Genomic DNA, 16,121 nt, shown 5'->3' on the forward strand with positions numbered 1-16,121 from the left:
GAAACGAACCAGGGGATGAGGGATGTTAAGTTCCGAGCAGCAGTCCTGCAGCAAACTATTGTTTGATTCATTTGTTAACATCATTACTTAGACTGGCTATAAAATATCCTGCTGCCAATGCAACGTATAAGTCAAATTTCTAATTTAAATTTTTTGTCACCATTACCTGCTGTCACTGCTCTCCGCCCCTCTTCACACGAGTGAATGCAGGAGACGGGAGAAGAAACTATGACTCTCTGGCAGGAAGTGACAGTCAAATCTTCTGTAATAAACCACTAAGCCCCAAAGTGATTATCTGCAATACAGCATCAAAAGAGAAACACACAGTAGCAGGTAAATTCTGCAATGCACCACTTACTTAAGACTGAGTTGGGGCCCCCTCCAACTTTTATCTGCACTTAGAAAGGAGGCATAATGAAAGGTAAGCTATTCCAGGGTGTGTGGTGACAAACTGTTGTTCTTAAATTATGTTTTTGCTTGTGATAAATAATGACAAGACAGACAACAAAAAGCTACAGTATGTGGCTAATATATCTATCAATGTCTAATATCTAATGTCAGCTGCGACATACACACTGTGGTAACGTTCCTTCATTTGGGGAAGAGAGCTGGAGATGTGACAGTACTTGGTCTCGCCTTAGCCTGATTTTGGTCTTGACTTAGTCAACCCTGAGAAGTCTTGGTCTCGTCTCGGCCTCGATACACTCTGGTCTTGGTCATGACTTGGTCTTGGCTAAGATAATCTTGACTACAACACTTCTGACTAGTCCAGTGGAATCATGGGAGTGAGTTTTTAAATTATGTGATTTTAGCATGATAATCCAATGCAATTTTTTAAAAATTATTCTGCACTTAAAACTGCATCGACATACAATTATAGTTGAACATTATTAAAAATAAAAGCTGACATAATGCATACTCACTTACATCTGTACAGACTTACTGACCTTGCAACATGGAAACACAAATTTGCAAGTTGGCATATTACCTGCACGGAAGACCAATTTGTTTTATTACTCTTGCAAATTACATCATTAATCACTGATAGGGTCATTAACTTAATCACTGGACAGAGTACAATGGGTGTCTTTCTGTGGCAGTAAAATTTACTCCATGTCTATTTACCGTAGCAGTGATTGCGTCATTCTGTTATACAATAAACTGGCGTTGAGAAATGCCTATTTCATAACATAATGGCTCAAGCCTTTGGTAGAGTATTAGTTACATCTTGCTTTGTTTATATTGAACATGGTTTAATTTTTCATTATTATTGAACTGGAACAGAAGTGTTTAGTTAAGTAGTTAAAAGATAACAAATTGATTTTTCTCATTTAAACCATTAAAAGAAAAACCCCAGTCACATATGATGAAATAAGTGAGTACTTCAGTAACTAGTACAGGAGGTTTATGGTTCTGTGTCTGGTTTCACTATATAAAGCCTCCTTCCCTCCCTGCACTGTCAAGTGGATGAGAGGCAAACATACAGCATCTATTAACAGGTGAGTATTACAAAAGACTCATAATTGACTGTCAAAGATTTTTTTTTTTTATGCAATCAAAAGTAACATTCATTACTTACTGTAATTATGCTGACTATATTTAAGTCAGTCATTTGTTATAGTGAATAAATAAATATGATGTAAATTAATTTCATTGTCTTTGATCAACAGATTTGATTTTGGAGTCTGACAGAATGGCAAATCGAATCATGTTGTTTGTGCTGCTTTTTGGGGTGATAAGTAAGTAATTTATTATATTTTATTACATTTTTTCTTAGTTAATTCTTTCTATATAAGTACCCTACATTGTTGGATTGTTTTGGAAATAAAATTTTGTTTAGTTTTTTAAAAATGTTATAAAAGTAATAATAATTTATACATTTTTTGCTGATCTATTTTACTCATCTAGCTTGTTTGTTTTATTCACAGGTGTGGTGACTTCTCAGGTTTCAAGTAAGTTTTTATCCATTTAATCCTTTTTCACATTTGATCCTCATCCGTTCTTGCAGTTCAATATGCCAGTCATTCGATCATTCATATATTACCTGTGTGAAGACTAATTCAATACTATAATAATTGATCATTAAATTCTACCTGTCTACTTTCAACTAAATGTTTATTTTGGAGACTGGTTTATGGTGTTGAATTTATTACATTAACTGAGAGTTGTTCTAATATTTTATGCAACACTTTTTTAGTAATGGTAAATAACATCTTTCCTTTTTCTTGGAAAACAAATACAAAACATAGCCCCGTTCTAGCCCAATATAAGTGTACTATATTTCTGTTTATTTTTTGTGTGCTTCCTGGTAATGTTAGTGACATGGCCAAAATATTCTATCTAGGTATATGTAATTTTATATCACAGTAACGGCAAGATTCTTGTTGTATTTTGAACTTCCATTCAAACAAAATAATTAACAATATAAACTATAAAAATAAATAAACGACCGTGTGCAAATGTCTGGTAGTAATGTAACCCCAGCCGCTTTAATACAAATGTGAACAATATTTTCAAGTTTTACTGGTTTTAGGGTCAACATTTACATTTTAAGAGTATACAAAAATGCCTTGAATTTTCCTGCAGGATTTGCTCATTTTTCATTTAAAAAGCTGACAAATGTATTGACTTATTACAAAGTCTTTAGGGTGGCAACATTGTGTTTACTACTAAAGAGAATAGGGGGAGAGCATAAAAAATCTAAGGGATGTAACCGTCAGCCTTCTCTGTTTCTAGATAGTTCAAAGGACTTTCTGATTTAGGGACAGCTTGGCTTTGGTGTGATGCAAATTTGAAGAAGCCACCCAAGTTTCTCTTTGGACTTAATGCAATCCACCCTCTCTATCTTATACATATGTGGTTTTAAAATGAGGGTCAAGATAGGAGGCTGTGTCAAGTAGCTCCCGTATGAATGCTTCAGTGGTTCATATGTTTCATTCAGAATTAATTCAGAACTCTAGAATGTTGCCATTAAATTGGAAATTTGGATTTATATTTTTCGATCTCCTCCTCCACGTTTTCCTGTCACTCTCCTCTGCAATTTTTCTTGGCAAGCCACTTCAGAGTCCAATCTAATCTGATAAGAGTCTCACAGTAGTTGCATTATCGCTCCACACCTTGCCAAGAAGCTTGTCTGGAGTGATGAGCACAACGGTACACGGGGCACAGGAACAAGGAAACTACAACAAGTATTCAGACACGTATCCACCTCTTCTTTTTTGACAGAGTGCGGAACCCAAGCAGACATCGCATTTCTGTTGGATGGCTCAGGCAGCGTATCTTCATCTGATTTTCAAAAAATGAAGGATTTTGTGAAAGGGCTGGTTAGACCATTCCTGGGAAGGGACATAAAGGTAGGACTGTTTTATTATTTTTTAAACCATAGAATCAATGGTAGATATTCCATTTCACTGGGGGGACAGTAAACAAAAAGATTTCTCACAAGCAATTCCTTAAGAACACCAAAGGTGCCATCCAAAGTACTGATGTATTAATGTATACAGAGGAAACCCTTATTACTACAATATACTGGATAATAATAATAATGTTCCCACACTTATAATTACTCAAAGCGCAAGATTATTGTCTTAACTTTTTCACAGGTCTGGAGCTGAGTCAAATATTTGTGTGTTGAAAATATTTCAAGGGAAAGATTACTCTATTTCTGGAAGATTTTTCTTATTTCACCATTTTATTTCTACTTAATTCTCCACTTCATTTTAGTTTTAAGACGCCAGCTACTTCAATCTGCTCGCTTTATTTTTTCTTTTCAGTTCTCTTCTCACACACCCACACACCTCTGGTCTCTTGCTGCATGCACACTGGCTGTTCCCACGCTGCCTCTCTGTCTCTCCCTGTCCTGTATGTGTCTCATCTGTTGTCTTTCTTCATCAACAGGATGTATTATAAAGTTGCCAAAAAAACAAAAAACAAAACACAGCTTGCATTTTGGATTTTTCAAGAGTCAGTTTTAGCAACAGCAGATGTGCTACATATAAATAAAGCTTGTTAATGACAGAGTATTAAAACAATTTTGAAGTTGATAGAAGCTTTAGCGGAAACCAAGCTCGCTCAACTAATTTTGGAGCGCTGACCAAAAATGGGATCCAACTGAAAATACCAAATACTGCTCCACCTTTCATATGATTTATTTTTCACTCCCTTAATTGTCCCCACAGACCTACATGCTTTATTTTTATTGCATAATTTGAAGAATGAATACATATTCCCAGTAATATCCATACATGTTAAAATTTCTTAACTTTGTTTTTTGCAGTTTGCCATTGCCCAGTACTCCACAACCTCCACCACCCATTACAGCTTTAATACATTTGATACTAATAATAATTGGCAAGCTCAAATTGATGGAATAAGACAAATGAGGGGAGGGACTAACACAGCTGCTGGAATCCGACACGTTGTGTAAGTAACATGATGTATGACATTACCTCGTGCTGATTATATGTACAGACATGAGGTGAACAATTTGGTTTTCTTATGTTTAACTGTAAGCATTCATTAAGGGAAACTTCTTTCTGTTCCCTGCTTGCACAATGGAATGTGACATACCTGTTTTCAGGTTTGTGCAAATTCACACTTCACCAAAGATAGCTCGAAGTTCAGCTCTCAGTTGTAAGAGAAATGGAACACATTATTATTGAAATTAAAGTTAAAAGATTATCAAAATGCTCAAAAACACTATTCAGAATGAATGGTGAATAAAGTAATTAACGTAAGGACAAAAAAATCACTAAGTTTGTAGGCGAATATTACCATTTTTTTTTGGAAGTAAACAGATGTGCAGTAGCAGTAAAAGGGATAATCATCACACTATATTATGCAAGAGGAGATTTTAATCTTGATAAACAATTAGACAGCAGTTTAATAGCATGGAGAGAGGTGTTTATCAATGCAGATGGTTCTGGTTTCATTTGCTTATGTTTTGAAATGTCTCTCTCTGAAGTGAATGTGAATTTAATTTCATGTGCAGTGCTCACAGAATTGGAAAATATAGCATTTGTTTTGAAAAATAATGCCCATATTATCCAGAAATATCAGAGATGAATATGTCAAACCAAGCATAAAAAAACTCAAACTATTTGCAGTGCAGGATGAACCAACTCGGCAGTTTATTTATTTATTTATTTTTTACCATGCAAGACTAGATTTTTTTTTTTTTTTAACACAACTCAAAGTACTACACAAACGTGTATTGAAGGCATATCTTTCTTTTGACAGGAAAAATGTCTTCTCATCATATGGAGGTTCCAGGTTAAGTGTGATGGGTCTGATAGTGATTACAGATGGAGAATCTAGTGACCGTCATGACTTGCCAAATGCAGCAGAGCTAGCTGAGGATAAAAACATTTTTCGATTTGCAATTGGGGTAAGTTATATGTTGTATCCATACAATATTAATAAAAAGTTTGGAATGACCTGCCACAAATGCTTGATTTGGTGCAGTCTATATTTTTTTGAATGGTATTTTTGCAGGTTTAGGTTGTAGAAATCCTTTTAAAATTTGTAGGGTTTGCAAAAAAAGTAATGACAGTACATGGCAAACAAAACACTGGTTCAAGCTGGAATTCAGAGGTGAGCTGCTCAAGCAAAGCTATTCTTAAAACCTTGTAGAGAAAAAGACGGTTAGTCTAGGGTTAGCGTTATGGGAATTGTATCACAGAACATCAGCTAAATATACTGTGAACCGACACAGTTTGAACCTGTTCAAGAAGAAAAACATCAATAAAAGAGGTGGCTCCAAAAATTTGAACAGTATTGTATATAAGTATGTATTTTCTAAAAACTTTAAGTTCGTAATACCTATATAAATCCCTTTTATTAAATGATCTTATGTCAGTTATGTGAATGCAGTCAGTATTTTACATGCACATCAATTCTGTTGTAACACCTCCAACACTTTTACTCAACATCCCTAGGTGGGAAGAGCATTTTCTAACCCTGGAGCAAAACAAGAACTGGACACCATTGCATCTTCTCCCCCTGAAGATCACGTGTTTAAAGTTGACAGCTTCAATGCACTTGAAATAATAAGACAGAATCTGGAGGAAAAAATTGAAGGTACAGATGTAAACTTGCAATAACAGCTTAGAATAATTTTTAGCATTTTCAGTTGAAATGACTGTAAATATTCTAGTTCCAAAAAGTAAGAAATTAATAGTTTTATGCTGTTTATGAGAGAGCCTCAGTCATGATGAATGACCACACTGTTAAAAGCAAGTATATTTCCGGCCTTACAGATTCTCTGTATTTACAATTTCACTGTCATCCTCATTGTTTTCCTCATTGTTACTCTTTCTCCCTCTGAGGTAAACAAGTACAGTCACACGTCACTTTCTAAATGCTCAATAGAGATTGAGGGCAAAATCCCAGCATTTGTTGCTAAAACTGATGATGTCCTTCAAGCAGTTATTTTGCATTTAGAAATCAGCAGTCAATACCTGATTGTCTGGTATTGTGATACTAGCAAACAAGCTTAGAGGTGCAATACCGCTGCCAACTGTTCATCTCATATCACATGAGAGTGAGGTAAGCAGGCCTGCTGCCCAAATCACGCCCTATAAGGCAACTGGGTTCGTGAGATCACATGAGAATCCAGGCCTTGTTTGCTATATAGTCTGCCCCAGATATGTAGTCTACCAATCATAATAAGGGATTGCTAGTGTGCATAATGCAAAGTAGTTTTTACTAGCATTAAGTTTATGCCTTTAAGTGACCTTTACCTTTTATTCTGTTCAAGGTGAAACCACTGTACAGCTGGGTGATACATTCTGGACCGACAGTACCTGTACACAGAAGTGCACCTGTACCTCCACAGGCCTGCAGTGCCACTACGAACCCTGCACCTTTTCCCAAATCTGCCAGCGAGATACCTTTCAGTTCTCCTGCCAGAATGTGCAGAGAGGCAGCTGCAGTATAAGTGGTGATCCACATTACTATACCTTTGATGATACAGTGTTCCACTTCCAGGGCACGTGCACTTACGTTCTGTCTGAGCAATGTGATCCAGAGCTACCCTACTACAGAGTAGAGGGCAAGAATGAGCACAGGGGCAGCACTCATGTTTCCTGGACACGACTGGTCAAAATATATGTCTACAATGAAACCATTGAGCTTGTCAAGGGACATCATGCTAAAGCAAAGGTTGGTTATTATAACTGGAGTTAAACTCAGTAAGTCTTTATGTGTGAGACTACATGTGTCTTTGCTACTCTTGATGTATTTGCTTGTGCGTTTACAGGTAAACGGAAGTTTTGCAGCAACTCCGTTCTCTCTCAACAATGGCACTGTCCAGGTTTATGAGTCAGGTTTTTCTGTGTTCGTCAATACTGACTTTGGCCTGGTGGTATCTTATGACACAAATCATTATGTCAGGATCGGTGTGACCTACAATTACAAGAATGCTATATGTGGCCTGTGTGGAAACTTCAATGATAATCCTCAGGATGACTTCCGAACCCGTCAAGGCGAGCTTGTGAGCTCAGATGTGGACTTTGCCAACAGTTGGCAAGCACCCGGGGATGATGAGCCTGGTTGTGAGGTAGTGTGTGGAGGTCTGGAGTGTGTTGACTGTACTGAGGATCAGAAGGCGTTATACAACAATGCTGAGCATTGTGGTATCCTCCAGAACAGTTCTGGACCTTTTGCTGCTTGCCATGCAAAAATTCCTCCTCAGGCCCATGTGGAAAGCTGTGTGTATGATCTGTGTGCATCAGGAGGGTACCAGCCCATTCTGTGCCAAGCCTTAAATGCATATGCAAGTGAATGTCAGCAGAATGGTATACAACTGCCAAGCTGGAGGAGACCAGGCTTCTGTGGTATGTCTGTCAGTCAATAGAATATGATTTCTTTTCCAATCCTTTGGGTAAAATGCCAATGTCAATATCCATGTTTTTTTTTTCTCTAGAAATCCCCTGCCCTGCCAACAGCCACTTTGAGTCCCAAGGCACAGGATGTCCAGCTACTTGTGTCAACCCCAATTCTACCCATAACTGCCCTCTCCCTCCACAAGAGAGCTGCATCTGCAATTCAGGCTACATCCTCAGTGCCGGTGTCTGCGTCCCTCATGCTGAGTGTGGCTGCAGCTTTGAGGGCCGCTACTACCGCTCTGGAGAAACTGTAATACTAGACGAGGACTGTGGGAGACGTTGTAGCTGCAGTTATGGCTCCATGACCTGTCGCTCCCATGGTTGTGGCCCACAAGAGTCTTGCAGGGTGGAAGATGGAGAAAGAGGATGCAGACCCAACAGCTATGCAACATGCTGGACAAGGGGCCCTGGGTCATATCATACGTTTGATGGACTGACATACCAGTATCCTGGTGCATGTCGACTGACCCTTGCCAGAGTGATGGGATTGTCTGACCACCCCCACTTTGTGGTGACAGCAGAAAAAGTGCCCAGAGGCCAACAGGGTTTTGCCCGTTTGCTGAAGTTTGAAGCAGAGGGAACACATGTGTCCATTGAGATGTCGAGTAGCAGCAGAGTACAGGTGAGAGATTGAAACATTTTTGAAATGTCAGATTATGTGAATATAATATTTTCATAATTTTAAAAGTGAACAGTAGCACAAATTGATAAAATGAAATGTCATAAGATAAGATAAGATAAGAAGCTTTATTGTCATTGCAAGGGGTGCAATGAAATTCCGTTTGGCAACATCTCTTGTAGCAGCTACAATGTCCTGGTCATAAAATATAATATAATGTAATATAAATAGTAAAAAATAAGTAATTTAAGAGCACATACCCTTGTTTAAATGTTGCTAACTACAAAATTGAATGTCACTTTAGGTTGACGGTCAGCGGATCAGACTGCCATTCAGCTCAGCATCCAATCGAATCCAAATCTACCACAGCAGCGTTCACAGTATCATCATTCGCACTTCCTTTGGTGTAACTGTCCAGACAGTCTGGCCTCACTTTGTCCGTGTCACTGCCCCTGGTATCTACGGTGGCTCACTAGGTGGTCTCTGTGGGGATTACAATGGTCACCCACATGACGACTTCCGCACACCCAATGGCATCCTGGTCAACAGCTCTCAGGCATTTGGAGACAGTTGGCGAGATGGCTCCCTCGCTGCTCACTGTGTGGACAGTGTAAATCAGAATTCTACCACAAATAACAATGCTAGTGAGTACTGCAGTATTCTTGGCTCACTGCAAGGGCCATTTGTCCCATGTTGGGCCAAGGTGGATCCACAGCAGTATATAGATACATGTATGGAGATCATTGGCGCCTCTAAAGATCCAGCATCAGCCTTATGTGAGGTCCTGCGAGATTATGCACTAATGTGTCAACAGAGCAGCATTGCCCTTGGACACTGGAGGAATGCAACTAACTGTGGTAAGTACTCTCTCTTTTTGACTAAGTCTGGATAAGGTATAAAAATATGTGATAACCTTTTTCAATTAACTTGTTTTTTTGTCCTTTAGAACAAAACTGCCCTGTGAACAGCCATTATCAACTCTGTGGAAGCACATGTCCTTCCGCCTGCCCCAGCCTCTCTTTCCCTTTCACCTGTGACACTGTGTGCCAGGAAGGTTGCCAGTGTGATAATGGTTTTGTCCTCAATGGCAACCAGTGTGTGGCACCAACAGCCTGCGGATGCTATCACCAAGGACGCTATCTGGAAAGTGGCGAACAGTTCTGGGATGGTGATGAATGTCAGAGCTTGTGCAGCTGTGATGGCACTACTGGGACAGTCCGCTGTATCCCCAAGACATGTGGTCCCCAAGAGTCCTGCCGTGTGGTGGATGGTGAGTTTGGTTGCCATCCCAGCCCTCATGGCACCTGTTCTGCCTCTGGAGACCCACACTACCTCACCTTTGATGGCAAGGCCTATGACTTCCAGGGAACCTGCCGCTATGTTTTGGTGACACTTTGTAATGCCACAGCTGGGCACAGTCCATTTTCAGTGGAAGCTAAGAATGAGCCATGGAATGGGTTGCCTGTTTCAATCACTGCTGAAGTTTTTGTGAATGTCGGAGGCTATCGAGTCCACATTTCAAGAGGGAGAAGTGGTGTGGTTCAAGTAAGTTGTTACAATCATTTCCCATGAGGTGATTACTACGCATCATTTAAAATCAGATCAAAGCTAATTGTCAAATAATTGATAAATAGCTGTTTTCATGAGAAAGTTAATATAGGAAGAAAATTAAGAGATTACTACAAGCACATATTAAATTCATTACAAAATATTTTTTAATTTTATTTTTTTTTTGCATTAGTTCTTATGAGAATGTCAGAAGAACAAGTTGTAGAAGTTGGACCTGATCTTTCTTCCAAATTCTCTTTTAGGTGAATGATGAGAATAAAAATTTGCCTATTCTCTTGGATGGAGGTCGTGTGTCTATATATGCAAGTGGATCTCGTGTATTTGTCAGTGCTGATTTCGGCTTGACTGTCACCTACGATGGATATAGTACATTGTTTATCTCTTTACCTTCAAATTACAGGTATGTGCCATTAAATGAAGATAAAATTGGAATGCCTTGACAAGCTTAAAAAACTATATTTTCAAATGTGTTTAAGTCATTTAATAACAACTTGCCTCCTGATTTATGACACTGAAAGCATTTAATTATCATCATCATTATCATCCATACAGTGGACAAACATGTGGTCTTTGTGGAAACTTCAATGGAAATCGTAATGATGAGTTCTACACCCCATCTGGAATGATGGTCACCTCTCCAGATGACTTTGGGACGTCTTGGAAGGTGGCAGGCAACTACACCTGCAGTGATGGCTGTGGTTCCTCCTGCCCACAATGTACCAATGACCTGCCTGCTAGAGCCCAGTGTCAAGTGATTCAAGCACCTGATGGACCCTTAAGCTTCTGCCATGAGCATGTGGACCCAACACCATATTTCAATGACTGCGTGTTTGATGTTTGTGTGTCGGGAAATCAAGGCCAAGATCTTCTGTGCAAGGCCATTGAGGCGTATGTCAGTGCCTGTCAGTCTGCTAATGTTTGGATCTACCCTTGGAGACAGAACACCACCTGCAGTAAGTCAACCAAGTCTTATTTGGTGAATGTAGTCTCAATTCTGAGATGTGTTTTCTGAGATAATCTGGTTATATATTGTACTACTACTACTACTACTACTATATGAATCAATCATATGGATAAAAATAATTAGTTTGCCATTTTTTTCCCGACTTTTTAAGAACTTGAGTGTCCAGCCAACAGTCATTATGAGCTGTGTGGTACAGACTGTGGCAAGACCTGTGCCAGCAGCATTGATGCCACCTGTGAGCAGGTTTGCTCTGAGGGATGTTTCTGTGATGAAGGCTTCGTCAGGAGTGGGACAAGATGTATCCCTCTGGAAAGCTGTGGCTGTCAGTATAATGGGTTCTACTATAATGTGAGTCACATCCCAGTAAATACTAAATAGTCTATAATTGCTATGTGGTAAAAAATGATTTCCATCATGATACATTTCCAATGTAGTAAAATACTGCTCAAATGAACAACCTGTACACTTTGCTTATTAACCAAGTACAGTAAATCTGAGAACAACAGAAACCCCAGAGATAAGACCTCAATCACACCCAACACACACACATACAACGACATAAAGAGGGGAGTAGAGAAAATAAAAACAACTGCCCCAATTTTTTGAAGTCACTGGGAGCTTTTTTCTTGCGTGCACACTTCCAAAGGACACAAATGGTTTTGTCTGTGTAGTGAGTGCCCTAACTCTTTTTTTCATGTTACAGGCTGGTGAGTCGTTCTGGACAGAAGGTTGCTCCCAGCGATGTGAGTGCCACGCTCCCAATGACCTGCGCTGTTCTGCTACACCCTGCAATAGTGCACAAGAGTGCACCATCCAAAATGGCCAGCTGGGCTGTTATAATGTAATGTCTACCTGCACTGTGTGGGGGGACCCACATTACATCACCTTTGATGGGGCACTGGTTGATTTCCAGGGCACATGCTCCTACATCATTACTGAGAGTGTGAGCCACAACGCCAATGAAACACAGTTTAAGGTAGTAGCCACTAATAATCACCGTGGCAACAACCGTGTGTCATTAGTGTCAGCAGTGGATATATACCTCTCAAATCAACAGGAGAGTGAGTACATCAGGATTGGACCCAACAAAAGAGTAACGGTAAACAATTATTTCATAAAACTATCTATATCTGTCTGGTGTAAACAGATAACGAGAAATGCCTTTCTCACCTCTTGTCTGTCTCTCTAATCTCTCATCCCTCCAGGTAAATGGAAGTGAGGTGTCTCTTCCCACCACTGTAGGAACCTTAGCTCGGCTGGTAAGGCAGGGAAGCTACATGGTGCTTGATGCCAATGACTTGATGGTCGAGTTTAATGGCCAGAATACCTTACTAGTAAGAGTGGGTCAAAATCGTGAAAACAGAATCACAGGAATGTGTGGAAACTTCAACAATAATCCTGCAGATGATAAAGTCTTGCCCAATGGCACATTGGCACAAAGTGATAACCAATTTGGTCACAGCTGGAAAGCACCAACAAGCCAACCAGGGTGAGCTGTTGAATGAAACTGAAAATCAATGTGTATAATTTTATGGATATTTCAGCAGAAAGTAATGGCAGCATGATATGTCTTTCCAGATGTGGATCCACAGATGATGAAAGTGGCGGTGGATTGGATGACTGTCCCTTTATTGAAGAATACTCTGAGCTCTGCAGTGTCATCACCAACACTAGCGGTCCGTTCAGCGCCTGTCACAAGCACTCTGACCCTCGGCCATTTTTCCATTCCTGTGTCTACGATCTCTGCCTCTACACTACAGCCAATGGCATGCTGTGCTCTGCTGTCTCAGCTTATGAGAAAACCTGCTCTGTTTTGGGGTTGAACATTCCCGAATGGCGGCCAGCTTTGCAATGTGGTATGTTTGCATTGGCCTAATAGACAGCCAAGATAATAAATGACGAAATAAATCCTGTGACTTATAGAACATGCCATTTGCCCTACATGTGACAAAATTAAGTTTCTATTCATTGTTTTAAGTTTCATAATTCCTTGTCTTATCCTGTGCACACTATTTCCACAGATGAGTCGGACCCCTGTGAACAGCTGGACTGCACAGAGTATGAGTGGTGTGGTCAGAAAGATGGTGTTTATGGCTGTTTCTGTGATGAGCACCACCATCGTCCCAACAATGAGAGCTTCGGTGAGGGCAGCTCCTCTTAAAATAATCCACAAGTTTGTCTTAATGAATAAAAAGTTTAAGCTTATGAGACTTTGAAAGATAATAGATCAGACTTGCTACATGAGATTATCAGAGATTAGAAATGGTTGTCATGTTTAAAATAGTCTGCATTACCCCTGGATTCATAACTGTGACTATCAGTAACATTAACTTAAAATGTAATCAATTACAAATACTTCTTTTTGTGTTTACAAACACATTTCTCTTGTACAGACTCATCCATCACTTGTGTCAGTAGTTCAGGCACCATATCAGTGTCCCGCTGTCAGCTGTTTGAAGCTGGCTTCCACCTTGGTGAGCTACACCTCCGAGATGAGTCCTGTAAAGGGACTCTCCAGGACGGACGACTGGTGTTCCACTTTAACAATGATGACCAGCTGTGTGGGACGGTTCTCAGGGTACAGTGCATACATTTTATAGATTATATGTGAACCTCTCAAATGCACAATGGATAAGTGAAAAGCATATTTTATCAAAATACTTAAAGTCTTCTGCTGTTTTACTCTTACAGAGCAATGGGACCCATTTCATGTATGAGAACACCATCCTGGGCGACGTGGACCCTCATGACGGACTCATTAGCCGTGAAAAGAGCATTCGCTTGCACTTCTCCTGTGTATACCCTCTGGCTCAGGCCCTGTCTATGGATGTGGGCATCAACCCTTTAGAGAGGTGATAACCACAGTACCATCTTGCTTGAATGGTTCTTATGATTTTTTGGTTACCTTAAGTCCTGGTGGCTAAAGGAAGTGTGCATAGAATTCTGTTTGATCTAAAACCAAGTTGTTCCCTCCCAAGTTTAATCAAGTTGTGTAATGTTTTCCTACAGTATTGTGAACAAGAGGCTTCCGTCGGGCCTGGGTCGTTATCATTTGAGGATGATCCCCTTCGTGGACGCAGGCTTCAGTGTCCCGCTGACCAGAAGCAGAAACTTAGAAATGGAAATTGACCAGAGTTTGTACATCGAGGTGCAGACGGAAGGAGTCGATGCACGGCAGATCTCCACTATTCTGGACTCATGTTGGGCAACACCCTTCGATGATGCCAACTACCCTGTCCGCTGGGATCTCATCACTAGAGAGTAAAGGACCTTATGTTACCATTCTAATAACTAAACTCCCACTGATTCTAAAAAAGCTAAATGTTAAGCAACCGTTAAAGGGTTTATTCCATTTCATGCCATCTTCACTCCACCTGTTAACATTATAACTCCCACTTTATCTCTCTTCAAGGTGTCCAAATCCAGAAGATGGTACAGTAGAGGTGATTCAGAATGGTGTCTCCACTGTTGCCCGATTCTCCTTCAGGATGTTCACCTTCACCAACTATTCATCCATCTACCTGCACTGCAAGGTCCACCTGTGTCTTAAGAGCCAAAACAACTGCTCCGCTGTAAGTACTATTGTGTCTGTGTGTGTCTGTTGAGAGAAGCATCTGTTTGACTGCTGTAAAAGCTTCAGCTGAAAACTTGTAATGTTGTTTCCTGTAGCATTGCTACCCGGGTCACCACACAAGAGTGGCAAGGGATATTTCCATGCATGACACCACAACCATCTTCTTAGGACCACTAGTCCCTAAAGGTAACTTACGTTTTCTCGCACTTGTATATCTTTGTAGATGACATACTGCACCGTTCAGTCAGTTATGAAAAGTTATTAACTTTGAATTGAATAAGTACAAAGTAAAGAGACTCAAATGTGTATTAATTTACATCAGCACAGTGTTCATGTGAAAACACACCGCTTGTCTTTATTTTATCACTAAAGTGTGATCTTGGTTGTTGTCTTGCAGACACGTTGATGACACCGAGCAGTGCTTCCGGCCAGTTGACTTCCATGGTGACCCTGCTGGTTAGTTTGCTGATCGCCAAAACTCTGACATAGAGAGTCAAAGACAGGCGCAAGAACAGTGAACTGATGAAACTATACATATTACACCACAACATATTAGTCACTGAGCGGTAGTTTAATCACTGTGCACAGATTTAAGAATGGTAACTTATTTTTCTCTTTTGTGATCCAATAAAAAAGTAGAATGAGATGCATTTTTTTCTGATGGTGTAGGATTGAAAATGTTATATATGTCACAGAATATTTGGAAGTACATCTGTTGAAAGCTGTGGTAGTTTTTCTTTACAACATTAGAGGGCAGCATAAGATCAATTACACATTTGACTTGAAGTCTACTGCTCAACATTTTGTATTTCATGTTATGTTTGTTGTTTGTATTCTCTAGGCTTTTGCAGTGTTTATATTAGCATTAAATTAATATTTCATTTTTTATCATCATTAATAATGAAGATGAAAATGACAGATGCTGATTGGCATTCTTGTGTGAACATTGTTTTCAATAAAAAAATGTTTTTTTAATTACAGTTTGGAGTTATTTTTTTGAAACTGCATAGAAGCATCTATAAACACTGTTAAGTAAGTAAGCAAATTCCACTGCTATCCCAGCGTACAGGACAATGTAAATGCAAAAATAAGCACATATCCAAAGCATTAATTCAGGATGGTTCTCATTTAACATGAAAGAAGCTGTCAGTGATACAAGAGGTCGGGTTTCTCTCTTTTGTGCTGGACCTCCTTTGAGTGTGGAGACTGACAGAGCAGATATCTCCTGTGTCTTCTCTGTGGGGGTGAAATTTATCATTGTCCATCAACATTTCCCTAACAGCATGGGATGAGGCCTACAATAGACATAACAACACTTAGCACACACGCACAAAGTGTGATTTGTCATTGGTGTTATGGTACAGTACGAAGACTTCAAAGAGGGGCAATATGTCCAACGCCACATGGCCCAATACACAGGCTATGTAGTCCACTCCTGACAGTTCAGGTAAATTATGTGCAGATTACTTTACAGATCACATTTCACATCTGTTGGCTTAATAGAAAAAG

General features: G+C 39.7%; 1 protein-coding gene across 1 annotated transcript; it reads left to right on the forward strand.

Moving 5' to 3' along the window:
- Positions 1-1,449: 1,449 nt before the first annotated feature.
- LOC146312006 (alpha-tectorin-like) lies at positions 1,450-15,592 on the forward strand. The gene is made up of 25 exons (XM_084740116.1): positions 1,450-1,499; positions 1,671-1,739; positions 1,929-1,952; positions 3,226-3,353; positions 4,277-4,422; positions 5,239-5,386; positions 5,937-6,078; positions 6,758-7,161; positions 7,259-7,835; positions 7,925-8,508; positions 8,810-9,362; positions 9,452-10,050; positions 10,317-10,474; positions 10,627-11,027; positions 11,190-11,386; positions 11,742-12,137; positions 12,244-12,527; positions 12,617-12,894; positions 13,060-13,179; positions 13,432-13,616; positions 13,730-13,890; positions 14,048-14,299; positions 14,451-14,610; positions 14,708-14,798; positions 15,010-15,592. The coding sequence occupies exons 2-25, from the start codon at positions 1,694-1,696 to the stop codon at positions 15,099-15,101; spliced, it is 6,126 nt and encodes a 2,041-aa protein (XP_084596242.1). The 5' UTR covers positions 1,450-1,499; positions 1,671-1,693; the 3' UTR covers positions 15,102-15,592.
- Positions 15,593-16,121: the final 529 nt, after the last annotated feature.

Source organism: Lutjanus erythropterus, chromosome 17 (assembly GCF_056507025.1).
Source record: "Lutjanus erythropterus isolate fLutEry1 chromosome 17, fLutEry1.hap2, whole genome shotgun sequence".
In the NCBI taxonomy this organism is placed as follows: domain Eukaryota; kingdom Metazoa; phylum Chordata; class Actinopteri; order Lutjaniformes; family Lutjanidae; genus Lutjanus; species Lutjanus erythropterus.